The sequence below is a fragment of the Chelonia mydas genome, chromosome 4 (assembly GCF_015237465.2).
Source record: "Chelonia mydas isolate rCheMyd1 chromosome 4, rCheMyd1.pri.v2, whole genome shotgun sequence".
NCBI classification, from domain to species: Eukaryota; Metazoa; Chordata; order Testudines; family Cheloniidae; genus Chelonia; species Chelonia mydas.
In genome coordinates this window covers 137,542,013-137,555,449 of record NC_057852.1, presented here as the reverse complement: position 1 = coordinate 137,555,449, position 13,437 = coordinate 137,542,013, and the positions used below count along the sequence as shown (strand labels likewise).

General features: G+C 41.4%; 1 protein-coding gene across 7 annotated transcripts in view; it reads right to left on the bottom strand.

Moving 5' to 3' along the window:
* EXOC6B (exocyst complex component 6B) overlaps positions 1 to 13,437 on the bottom strand; it is a 448,390-nt gene that overhangs the window by 113,511 nt on the left and 321,442 nt on the right. For all 7 annotated transcript variants that reach the window (XM_037898400.2, XM_037898402.2, XM_037898398.2 and 4 more), the window contains one exon: positions 11,279 to 11,420. In XM_037898400.2, coding sequence (XP_037754328.1) covers positions 11,279 to 11,420 — 142 coding nt within the window. The remainder of the gene's footprint in view (positions 1 to 11,278; positions 11,421 to 13,437) is intronic.

Genomic DNA, 13,437 nt, shown 5'->3' with positions numbered 1-13,437 from the left:
TGGTTAATTACCCTCACTGTTAAAAAATTATCCCTTATTTCCAGTCTCAATTTGTCTAGCTTCAACTTCCAGACATTGGAGTGTGTTATATTTTTCTCTGCTAGACTGAAGAGCTCATTATTCAATATTTTCCCCCATATAGATACTTTTAGACTGTAAACAAGTCACCCTTTAACCTCTTTGTTAAACTAAATAGATGGAGCTCTGAGACGATCACTTTAAGACAAGTTTTCTCATCCTTTAATCATTCTCATGGGTCTTCTCTGAACCCTCTCCAACTTATCAACCTCTTTCTTGAATTGTGGGCACCAGAACTGGACACAGGATTTCAGAAGTGGTTATATATGTGAAGTGGGCATGGTTTTGGGGAAAATATGATACCTAGCTGCAATTCTCAGGAAACTGAATGGTGTGTGCCACATCCTTTAATGCTTTCTTCTTCGAATGAGCTATGATCAGGATATTGTTTAAGATGTGTAAAGATCATCTGTAGGGACATTAATACTTTGTAAAATACCTTGAGTACTATGTCAGACCAAAATGCAAAGCCTTATACTGGAGTTCCTTACAAGAAGAGAAAGGTAAGAAATTATGATGGGAAGGCCAAACAGCGGCATAGCAAGTAGGCCGCTGGAACTTTGGCCAAAGTTTCAATAACCCGTTTCACAATTTCCATATTGAACTTGAATTTCCTCAGTGACTTTCAAACCCAACACTGCTTTGTTGAATTTCCCCTTTAACAGCCAAATTATCAAGGTAGTGAGAATTTCAGAGAATGACCCCCAAGTTATCAAATTGAGCCAAACTGGATCAAATTCAATAAAAACGTCCATTCTTCTAATGCCCTGGGACAAAGAAGAGCCCGGAATCCAGTTTACTTCTTCAAGAGGCAGAACAAATCTGACAGATGTTTCAAGGGGGTGTGCCTGAGCCTTCAGACGCTGGCAGGTCTGAGCTGCATCCACAACAACACAGAACAACTCTCTGCTGGGTTGCCAGACATTTTAAAGTACAAGAAAGTAGAAGTTTTCAGATGAAACTGGAAGTCTTTTGACAGGAAGGCTGGTATCTGTCAATAAGTAATAGATAATGTTGGGCATATGTATAGAAAGAACTGAGTTATGGATGTCTAAAGGTTACTTTTCCAAACCCAAAGACATAGACATAGAATAGAAAGAGCAGACGATAAGCTCTCTGCTGAATTAAGATGCCTAATATTTGGAAGAGGTGAATTATCAGCTCGAATGACCATTTTTTCCCCTGAAGGGGAGGTTGAAAAGGTTTACAAATGCCAATTGTGTGGTTCTGTATTTCAAAGGACTATTTGGGGAAAAACTGGGACACAGAGATGGAGGACTGCCTGGAAAGATACTGAATTCTGGAAGCCCTTTAACATCAAAGGATTTGACATAGGCTTAGGAGCTTTAAAAGGCAGGAACCAGGAAAGATCTTTGGGACACAAAAGGGAAAGGTGGTGTCAGGAGTGGTCAGAGGTGAATGATTGATAGAGATGTAAGATTTTCTTTTCATTTTACTGTTTAACTTATGAGAAGTTCACACGTAGGGACGTTATGCAGATTGTTTCTCTTTGTTTTACTATCATGTTCTTGCTGTTTTTAAGAAGTCTTTTTAAGAAAACTACTTTTGTAAGGGTAATTTCACGCAGACAACCCACAACCACTCAACCATTCAAGGTCTCAGTAAAAGGCAGGTGAGAACTGGTATCCTCTCCTAGTGTGTTGCACAGGGTCATGAGCAGATAAACCAAAGGAAAGCCCAGTAACCAAGGAGAAGATGCAAGTACAGAGGGGTACATGTGACACGTTGAGAAGAAGTCAATGAGGTGTAAGCTATAGAGGGAGGCTGTGACAGACGGCAGGAGTGGTAGAGAAAATAAGAAGAGATGAAGGGATGGATGAGGATTTGAACAGAGGTGAAATCAAGGAAGTGGTACATACGTGCAACATTGCCCAAGTAGATTTACAAATGTAGGAGATGGAAGGGGAGGAGAAGAGCTCATACGAGTAAATAGAAAGGCTAAATCAGTGAAGGAGATAGAAAATGGTTCCAGGACAGATGGAATGAGGAGGGTACAAGGTCAAGAATCAAATGAGGGTTGCACGTAGTGGAGACAAGAGGTCTTGGGTGAGGAAGGAAATTTAACTGCTAAAGAGAAGCCCATATATCTTTAACAGTCTGCTTCCAACATTTGCTTGAGCAAGGTCTGAAAGGGTTCGTATTTTGACTTGCAATATTTACATATACCAATACACCACTGAACCATTTTATTGTCGCTGTAGCATTTTTTATCCTTTAAGAAAGGTCACACAAGGAAAATGCAAGTGGAAGAAGGTGGCATTGCCTCTAATGACCAGGGATTCTACTTGTGTTCCCTTTGTGACTCCACACACACCAATAATTTCATACTAGTGCTGAAGAAAGCAAAATTATTTCAGTGACATGTGAAGCCAAAGGTATGGTTCCTGAATGGTTGAGGTTGGGAGGGAAGGGACTTGCTCCTGTTTTGTCTTCCTAGCATAACATTCTCTTACTGAGAGCAATTAATACTCCTTGTAAGATTTTATGCTGGAAAAACAAGCATTTTTTGTCAATTTTGCTTTGTTTTCCTTTGCTGTTTAGCTCTGTTCCAGCTAGGAACGTTCCAGTACATGGTACTGATGTATATCATCTCAATCTGACCAGTAGAGCTGAACTACCTGGTAGAAGGGCTGCATTTAGACAAACTACCTTTTCCCATGAAAAAAGCCATGATGCCTATAGAACTTACCCAGTTCTCAACCCATTTATACTTTGGACCTATCACACTATCCCATGGCAATGAGTTCCACAGGTTAGTTGTGTGAAAAAGTACTTTCCTCTTGTTTGTATTAAGCCTGCTGCCTATTAATTTCATCAGATGACCCCTGGTTTTGTATTGTGTGAAAGGGTAAATAACACCTCTGTCATAAATATAAAGGGAAGGGTAAACCCCTTTAAAATCCCTCCTGGCCAGAGGGAAACTCCTCTCACCTGTAAAGGGTTAAGAAGCTAAAAGTAACCTCGCTGGCACCTGACCAAAATGACCAATGAGGAGACAAGATACTTTCAAAAGCTGGGAGGAGGGAGAGAAACAAAGGGTCTCAGTCTGTCTATATTCTGTCTTTGCCGGGGATAGACCAGGAATGGAGTCTTAGAACTTTTAGTAAGTTATCTAGCTAGGTACGTGTTAGATTATGATTTCTTTAAATGGCTGAGAAAAGAATTGTGCTGAATAGAATAACTATTTCTGTCTGTGTATCTTTTTTGTAACTTAAGGTTTTGCCTAGAGGGGTTCTCTATGTTTTGAATCTAATTACCCTGTAAGGTATCTACCATCCTGATTTTACAGGGGGGATTTCTTTATTTCTATTTACTTCTATTTCTATTAAAAGTCTTCTTGTAAGAAAACTGAATGCTTTTTTCATTGTTCTCAGATCCAAGGGTTTGGGTCTGTGGTCACCTATGCAAATTGGTGAGGCTTTTTATCCAACATTTCCCTGGAAAGGGGGGGTGCAAGTGTTGGGAGGATTGTTCATTGTTCTTAAGATCCAAGGGTCTGGGTCTGTAGTCACCTAGGCAAATTGGTGAGGCTTTTTACCAAACCTTGTCCAGAAAGTGGGGTGCAAGGTTTGGGAAGTATTTTGGGGGGAAAGACATGTCCAAACAGCTCTTCCCCAGTAACCAGTATTTGTTTGGTGGTGGTAGCGGCCAATCCAAGGACAAAGGGTGGAATATTTTGTACCTTGGGGAAGTTTTGACCTAAGCTGGTAAAGATAAGCTTAGGAGGTTTTTCATGCAGGTCCCCACATCTGTATCCTAGAGTTCAGAGTGGGGGAGGAAGCTTGCCAACCTCCCTATTCACTTTTTCCACGCCATCCATGATTTTATCATAACCTCCCCTTAGTCATCTCTTTTCTAGGTGGAACAGCCCTAATCTTTTCAGTCTCTCCTCAGATGGAAGATGTTTCAAACCCTTGACCATCTTTATTGGCCTTCTCTGAACCTTTTCCAGTTCCACTGTATCCTTTTTGAGCTGGGGAGACAAGAACTGGACACAGTATTCAAGGCATGGGAGAACCATGGATTTATATAGAAAAATACCATAATTCCACTGTCTTATTTTCTATCACTTTCCTAACAGTTCCTAACATACTGTTAACCTTTTTGACTGCTGCTGTGAATTGAGCAGATGGTGACTATTGATGGTGACTCCATCAGAGAACAATTGATGGTGACTCCAAGATCTCTTTCTTGGATGCAACAACTAATTTAGAACCCATCATTGTATACGTATAGTTGGGGTTATTTTTCCAGTGTGAATTACTTTGCGCTTATAAACACGGAAGTTCATCTGCCATTTTGTTACACAGTCATCCAGTTTTATGAGACCCCGCTGCAACTCCTCACAGTCTGCTCTGAACTTAACGATCTTGAATAATTTTGTATCATCTGCAAACTTTGCCACTTCACTGTTCATCCCCTTTTCCAGATCATTAATGCACATCACCTATACCTTAATAGTAACGAGATACATCGAAGATTAAGAGAACATCAGGAAACTGTGAGCTTTGCATGTTACAAACATGAGTGACAGGAGGGGGACACATAATATTTTGGGCGAAGGCTGTAGTGCTAAATGAATAACAAGATCTCCATGTGAGAAAAGCTATGAAGCCAGCGAATATAGCGAAGAATGAGGTGATAAACAGTTGCACTGGGATCAGAATAGGCGCATTCTGGCATGCTTACTTACTGGGCTGCAGTGCTCCTCAAACTGGTTGATACAGCTGTGTTTCTTACTGACTATACCCAGGAGTGGTTTAAATGAAAAATTGGAGTTTAATGAAATTTTAAATATAATTTTACTGCCCTTTTAATTTCTCATAAATCATCAGTTAAAGAACTTTAGAGATTATGGAATTGCTTATTTTATGATCTAAGTATTGTATAAAACAATCTGGTTTAACAAGCACTGGGATATGTTGCGCTGGTGAAAACCACTTTTGTAAGAAAAACCAACAGCGTTCTTTTCTCTTTTTGTCGCAATGTCCAAATTTGGGTCATTTGTGGTTCCAGCTACCTCTGAGATATGCATGGTTTGGAAAAATATCAGAAAGCAGGGGGTCCCAAAACATAAGAAAAGAACAGTGTGCACAGAAGTAGGTTAAAAGCCACATATCAAACTCATTGTAAAATTGCACATAAAGCCCTTTGGAAAAAACAAACAAACAAAAAGACTTTTCTATAAGCATGGGCATTGCCTCTTCTATTTGTGGGTCCACAGCTTTTTTTGGGAGGTGGGTGGGGGGTTCTTTGGTTAAAAAAAAAGGGAGGAAGCATCTCTATTGGTTAGAACAGACTGGAACCGGACCCCTGGGTTTAGTTCGGACTACTACTGCACTTGTTTCTGTCCTTGGGCAACTCGCTTAACTTCTCTGTGGCTCAGTTTACAATATGTACATAAGAATGTCCAGACTGGGTCAGACCAAGGGTCCATCTAGCCTAGTCTCCTGTCTTCTGACAGTGGCCAATGCCAGGTGCCCCAGGGGGAATGAACAGAACAGGGAATCATCAAGTGATCCATCCCCTGTCGCTCATTCCCAGCTTCTGGCAAACAGAGGCTAGGGACACCATCCCTGTCCATCCTGGCTAATAGCCATTGATGGACCTATCCTCCATGAATTTATCTCGTTCTTTTTTGAACCCTGTTATGATCTTGGCCTTTGCAACATCCTCTGGCAAGGAGCTCCACAAGTTGACTGTGCGTTGTGTGAAGAAATACTTCCTTTTGTTTGTTTTAAATCTGCTGCCTATTAATTTCATTTGGTGACCCCTAGTTCTTGTGTTCTGAGAAGGAGCAAATAACACTTCCTCGTACCATTTATAAAAGTCTTTTATATCTTCATATAGAAGGTGCTATAAATGCCATGTAGTAGTAGTATCATTACTAGTAATAATAGGAAAACATTTCCAAGTGACTGGTGACCTTCTGCAAACTGCAGACATGGCACTGGTAAAGCTGAACAAAGAACTTCAAACTCTTCAGCAATTAATACATCTTGGGAAACAGCTTGGCAACTGGAAAAAAAAATCAATGTACTTTTATGGGTAGGTCTGGTTCCTTATAACATTTTCTTCAGTGCTTTGTCCAACCTAATTTTAGAAGTCTGAAGCAATGTGGTTTCCATCACTTCCTTTGAGGGACAATTCACAGGATGACAGATCTCATGATTCACAGGTTTCTCTCCAATCACTAGCCTAACATGTTTGTTAGAACCTTGCGGCTCAATGCCTGCTTACCTTGCTCACACCAGAAATCCTGCTGACATATATGGGACTACTCATACGAGTAAGGTGGCAGGATTTGGCCTTTCACGTTTACTTAAATTTATTTAAAGCCCTCAGAATGCTTTCTCTGCCAAGGTTTTTAAATAAATAAAAGGTATATTCAGTGCTTTGAACACTCAAAGCACTATCCAAAAATGCTAAGTACATTGCTTCTCAGGAAGAATTAGTAGTACAGACTGGGAATTCCACGATGACCATGTCTGGGTTTGGTGGTGCAGTGCTTGGCCCTAGACATCTGCCTGATTATTGGTTCAGGGTAGGTGAGGTGATATCTTTTACCGGACTAACTTCTGTTGGAGGAAGAGTCCAGTTTTTGAACTGCACAGAGCTCTTCTCCAGGTCCGGGGAAAGACCTGAAGAACTGCTTCTCTTCTTCTTCCTTCTCCATACCCGAAGATTTTTTTCAGTCTAGTACCTAATCATTATGCAAAGACACACACACTAGGCATTTTTAAAAAAACGTGATCATGGACAGAAACTCGAACGGCTCAAGATCCCATACCACTGAAGCCAAAGGGAGCGATGCATGCTTTGCATATCTGTAAAAACAGCCTTTAATTAAATACCGAGGGTAATTAAAACGTCAGGTGTAGAGGGCAGGAACAAGGCAAACTGCATCACTATTCGCAAAAAGAAAAGGAGTACTTGTGGCACCTTAGAGACTAACAAATTTGGCTGCTCCTCTGAAACCTGCATCACTACTGGAGATGATAAAACTGAGCTTTGCTCCTAACCTGACAAGTAGACAGAATTCTCGCAAATTTATTTTCTTAGTACATTGGCTATCCAGTGATTGATTTTTGTTTGTTTTTTAGCGTTGCATTAAAATCATGACAAGCTGCTCCTCAGAGGAGGATTCAAATTATTCACGCTGTCAGCAAAAGCACCAGACAAACAAATAGGAGCGAGGGCTTTCGGTCTTCGAAAAGGAAGAATGACCTACGTCTGCGTTTACCATTCTCAGTGGCAAACAGCAGGGTTGACAGTGATGAATAGGAAGGTCAGGACAACAGCATCTGTCTCAATTTTCCTGACTGAGATGGCATCTCAGGCCTTGGTTGGGCGGAGCAGGTCGCCTGCCCCTGCTGCTCAGGTTGGCGGCACCTGCTATGGAATGTCTGAGTGCTCCTGATTTTGTCTCGCAGAACAATTGCCTCCAAATCTCATGGAATTTAAGGAATCGTGCTTTTAAAACCTATATTAAATGTCATCCATTTCCCTGAGTGTTTGGGGGGTTTTAAGAGGGGGAAAAAGCTACCGCTTAGTGACCCATGTTAACGAATGGGAAGAAAATTCGACAGGGTTATGAAGTCCATTTTCAGCCAAGCAAAAGAAAGCGAAACTATTATTAATGACGAACGCTTCCCATTATTTTCAGCAGCGCAGACTGGCCCTCCACAAACCCAGATGCTGACAATTCGGGATTGAAAACAACTTTTTCAGGGCCATAACTGTTACTAGACTTCTACACGTGGAACCGTGGCAAAATTCAGAGACCGTTCACACTGCTTGGGGCCGGATCCTTCCTCAAGGAGGATTCAAATAAGAATGTCGAGAATTAGGAAAAGGTTAAGGATCAGGCCCTCAGACAGAAGAAACTTAACTGGGTAACCTGCCAGGGAACCTATTTAATCTTGATAGTGAATGTCAATGGTTGCTGATTAATTGAAACAGTCTTAGCAGCATTTGTGTTTAACGGGGAAATTTGGACAGTATCAAATAGTACTCACCTGGTCTTAAAGAGAAGTGACATTTCAAGTTCTGATTTCTTTATATGAAGATGTTACCAAATAAAGACTATAATAAACCAGCATGAAATGCAATCAGTATTTTCTCAGGGCCCAGTACTACTCGCACTGAAGTCAATGGCAGTTTTGCCACTGAGTTTAATGGGAGCAACACTGGACTGCCAGAATGTCCCAATTCAGAGGGCTCTGCTGTAATGAGATTGTGCCACAGACCTTTGCCAAGACATGTTCCCAATCCGAACATCAACCTTCTGGCTTTCAGGGTCCCAGGAGAGCCACAGGGGTGGGTATTTTGAAAATGCCACAAGTGAAAATTCTAACCCAAGTTGTGCTTTTTGTTTCTGAATTTAAAAAAAAACAAACCAACCAAACTTTATCAGCCTATGCAGAGGAAATTTGCATCAAGCAGTGTATCTACTGCAGAAGTGGATCATTTGATATTTTCACAAAAGCCCAGGGATGTAATGACAGACATTACATGGTATGGAGCTGAAAGCTGGCATATAAACGGTGAACTCTGAGGCAGTAAATTTCTCCTAAAAACCATAGTGGCTTTGTTAAAACATCTTTCCACTGCAGTTGCAGAAGATTTGGGATGAGGTTTCTGGTCTTGTGTTTGGATACTCTGACGGAACAATTGCTTGATTTGAGAATACGAAATGTCACAGAAAAATTAGTCCGTACTGTGGAATGGTGACTTTTTGTATATTCGCAAATGATTTGAAAATATCCTTATCTTTTAACTTGGAAAAAATGTCTACTGAGCATGTGCACAGTATTTTACCTCTGCTATGATGGAAACAAAATGGTTCTATGGGTTCTGCACTGGGGTTTTACTAACCCCTGCGTATCACAGAATCATACGTACACCGAAATAATGAGTTACTTGGGTAAGGGTTTGGGCCTAATGCAAGGTTTACCCAGTTTTTAGCCAGGCAAACCAAAATGGTCTTTACAGGAAGCTTTCCTGAGTAAGAGTTCAGTAAGGACATCAGGTTACCATCTATGGTATGTATAGATTCACACACATTCACGTGACACCTGGACATTCACATCGTGCCTGATTCACTGACACTGCACTGCATCCCAAGAAACCCTAAGCTTGATATAAGGGCAAATTCTACTCTCAGTGTAAATCCTTAACCTTAACTTAATCTGCACAGGTGTCACTGAAGTCAATGGGGTTGCACAGGGCATAATCTGGTCTGGAAAAAGCCCATTACTGTAGGGATGAATCATGAGAAGGAAAGAACAGAGATGGAGCATCACAGCCCACGTTGAATTTGGGGGGGCTGGCAGAGAAACCTTAACTTGCTAACTGAACAAACTATACATTGAAATCAGTGGGATATAGTGATTAATTAACCATGCAATGTCATTTTCACAAAGTCACTTTTTTAGGGTAGAAGTGCATTTTAAGCAAAAGATCTAAGGCTTTTTACAGGATGTGTGCATAATTATGCTGTACACCATCAATATTGCCTAGGTCTAATCCTACCTATTATCTTCACTGCGAAATCAAATCATTGCAGAGAATAATCAGGCAAAGCATCATAATCGCTTAATGAGGAGAATGATTAAACTAATATCCACGCCTGCAAATCCTTGGTGTGTGCTTTATATCACCTACTGCTATATCTCCCAGTACATTTTCTTAAATGTACACAACTTATTCTGAATGCAAATGTCATGGATTTAAACAGGCTAGAAATAAGAAAGACCTATCAGATGGCTAGTCCATCTCCATGCCAGTGCAGGACAAGTCCCTACAGCATATATTCTACTGTTTTGCCTAGTCTTGTTTTAAATACTCCAAGCAATTGGGCTTCCACAGCTTGTCCTTTAGAGAATTTTTTTACTCTGCCAGGTGGATGCCACTGAACAACAGTGAGATACTGTTATTCAAAGGACAGAATAGGAAAGTAAATGCAAATTGTTAGCCAAATGTATACATATTAGGCATAGCACACACCACATTATTATTGTAGTATACCCAGCACGCGGGCAGTTATGTTCACAAATTATATTATGCCTTTCCCACAATGCTGTTCACTTCCATTTATGCGAAAAGCAATACCCATAACCCTTTGCACAGCTGAAGTCAGCAGTGGCACAGGCAGATACAAAACCCTGTGAAAGGCAAGATGCCTGAATGGATGTACCTCTGTGACCTAACTGGTACTTGGAATGCAGTATTTCAAACAGAGATAAGGAAGAAACTGGCTGGTGGTTTCAGTCTTGGGTGACGTGCAGAGTGCTATCTAAACTTGCAAACAACCCTACTATAGATATAGCAAGTTTAAAGGCATATTGTTTGAAGCACACTTTCTGTTTCAGGCGAACTGAACACAGAGGTTTCAGAGTAGCAGCCGTGTTAGTCTGTATTCGCAAAAAGAACAGGAATACTTGTGGCACCTAAGAGACTAAAAAATTTATTTGAGCATAAGCTTTCGTGAGCTAGAGCTCATTTCACTGGATACATTCAATGAAGTGAGCTGTAGCTCACGAAAGCTTATGCTCAAATAAATTTATTAGTCTCTAAGGTGCCACAAGTCCTCCTTTTCTTTCTGTGAACGCTGAGAGTGAGACTCACTTCCCAGAAGGAACGATAAAGTATGAACTCTCTCCGTTCTGTACTGTACTGCTTTGTCTTTGATAATAACATTTGGCATTTTAGTTATTTGTTCTTACACATTCTTAACAACAAACCACAAGCGTAGTCAAGCAACTGGATATACTTTAGACAATAAAATAGAAAGGGATACTGCGGAAAATGAAGACTGTAAAGGTCAGGCCAAGCAGCGTGTTTGTAATGTGGGGAACCCCAGTACGGAAGTTGCCTCAGTAATATATTTTCAATATATCATCACCCTGATCACATGTTACATCCACTCTCCTCTCCATTTGCTCATCTTTTTTAAATATATGCTCCTGAGAGGTAGGGACTGTGTCTTCCTCTGGGGCTGGAAAGTGCTACCGCAAAACAAACAAACAGAATAAAACTCTGAACTAGAATTAGCTTTGCTTCCTTTCAGTAGATCTTCAAGATGAACCCAAGAACCACCACTGTCCTAGCAGAAACCTCCAGTGCACAATGGCTAAACAAGGTACAACAGGATAAACAGAATGATTTTGTGCCTTACGTTCACACTCCTCTACATCCAGGTTGAACTGCTGTAAGGCCCCCAATGTAAGCTGCCTCACTTCAGCTTCTAGCAGCAGCTGCATCAGTGAAGTGGATAAGTGTTTGCATGCAGACATACATGCAGTCTGAGCCACCTTACCCTGGAAAATAAAAGGGAAATCATTAAGGAAATGATGCATAGGATCCAAATGGGACCAACCCGTTCACTTGTTAAAACAAAAAGTACTGTACATTCCACCCTCCTTAAAGAGTCCCCTCTGGCACTAGGCATTTGTACGGTTCCCAGACATATGAAACCTTATTGTAATGATCCTCATTATAAGGATTCCTTTTTAATAACCTTAAAGAAGCTACAGCAGAGCTAGATCCTGCATGATAGAAAAGTCCGTCTAAGTGCAGCTCAGAGCCCTCAATGCCGAAGACCATTGTGGTTATTGCATTCAGCGCCTCTCTGCATCAGTCATGGATCAGCACTCACGTCGCACTCCCCATCTGTACCCAGCCCGAGCCCAGGCAGCTAATGATCCAACCAGTGGACCAAATTCGGTGATGAATCCTAGTCACGTGCCATCTAAGGCACATTGCGCATCCGCTAAGAAGAATACCTAAGCAATGCCCAACAGCTAATGGGTACAAGTTACAGCATAAGCTTATTTTGCACATCATCTTTCATGAAAACTGCATGCTTCAGAGACTTTACTTAGTTCCTAGACCAAAAACAATAGCATTAATTGTATTCATAAGTCCTGCAAACTCAAATCAACAAACGAACCAGTATCTGAAGATATGCAGAGTGGGATTTTCAAAAATGTTTAGTAATGGCCTAACTCCGTTTGTATTAAAATCAACGGGCGTTTTACCATTGACTTCAGTGGGAGCGGAGCTAGGCCTAGTGGTGAATTTCTCCCCAGATAACACATGGAATCTATATTATGGTGCGGCTGTAGCACCGTTCTCAGGCACCGGTTTGGATGAGAAGCAGAGTGGAGGTAAGCCCGTGGCCCGCTGCAGGGCGCACACAGGCCTCCTGTATATAGCTGTAAACGTAAAGTCCATTATAAAGACTGGCTCTAGCAAGGTTAGTGCTCTTCAACCTTCTTCTGATGCTATCTAGGCTCCTTGCAGACACAAGCAAGGAGCGAGCTGAAAGAAATGTCATCGAAGGAACAAGGTAATTGAAATAGCTGTGGTTATCCTGATAGAATCACTCCCCGGGGGGAATCCGAGGCACTTGGCTGCACCTCCTGTCTTGTCCCACCCTAGGGAATGTGATTATCAACATTCTGCTCCCCTTAAACCATACCTAATTCACCAGTGATTAATTAACTGGTGGTGCCTACAGGCAGGAAAAGTAACTCAGCCATTATTACGTGAGGGCAGCAGTGACTGCTGCTGTGCACTAAAGCCAAGCCAAGTGCTCTGTGCAGACATTTTAAAACCTGTGCGGATAGTAACTTCTTTAGCTCCAGCATGAGAAACATAAATGACAGCAAGTACAAGTGGCCATGACCGCTCCGATAAAGGTGATATCCTGTCTATACTTATAGGCATCAGGATTTTCTCACAGTACTTAGGAATTATTCCTCTTGTACATATACACAATTTAAACTCAAAAACATAAAACGTGACCCATTTCCTGGGTTTTCAGTTTAGCCACAGCCACAAACCAACCCCCCCCCCCCCCCCCCCCAGTTTCAGGGCTATCTGCATGGGGAAATTTACTGGTATAATTATACCAGCAGAGCTGGGCCAGTGTAAGTCCCCACGTGGATGCTCTCTTTCGGGATTCAGGATGCCTTTTTTGGTTCCACTTAAACCATTTCCAGAGACACAAACTAAACTGAAAAGTTTCAGAGTAGCAGCCGTGTTAGTCTGTATTCGCAAAAGAAAAGGAGGAGTTGTGGCACCTTAGAGACTAAAATTTATTTGAGCATAAGCTTTCGTGAGCTACAGCTCACTTCATCGGATGCATTCAGTGAGTGATCACTCTCGTTACAGTGAGTATGTTAACACCCATTGTTTCATGTTCTCTATGTATATAAATCTCCCCACTGTATTTTCCACTGAATGCATCCGATGAAGTGAGCTGTAGCTCACGAAAGCTTATGCTCAAATAAATTTGTTAGTCTCTAAGGTGCCACAAGTACTCCTTTTCTT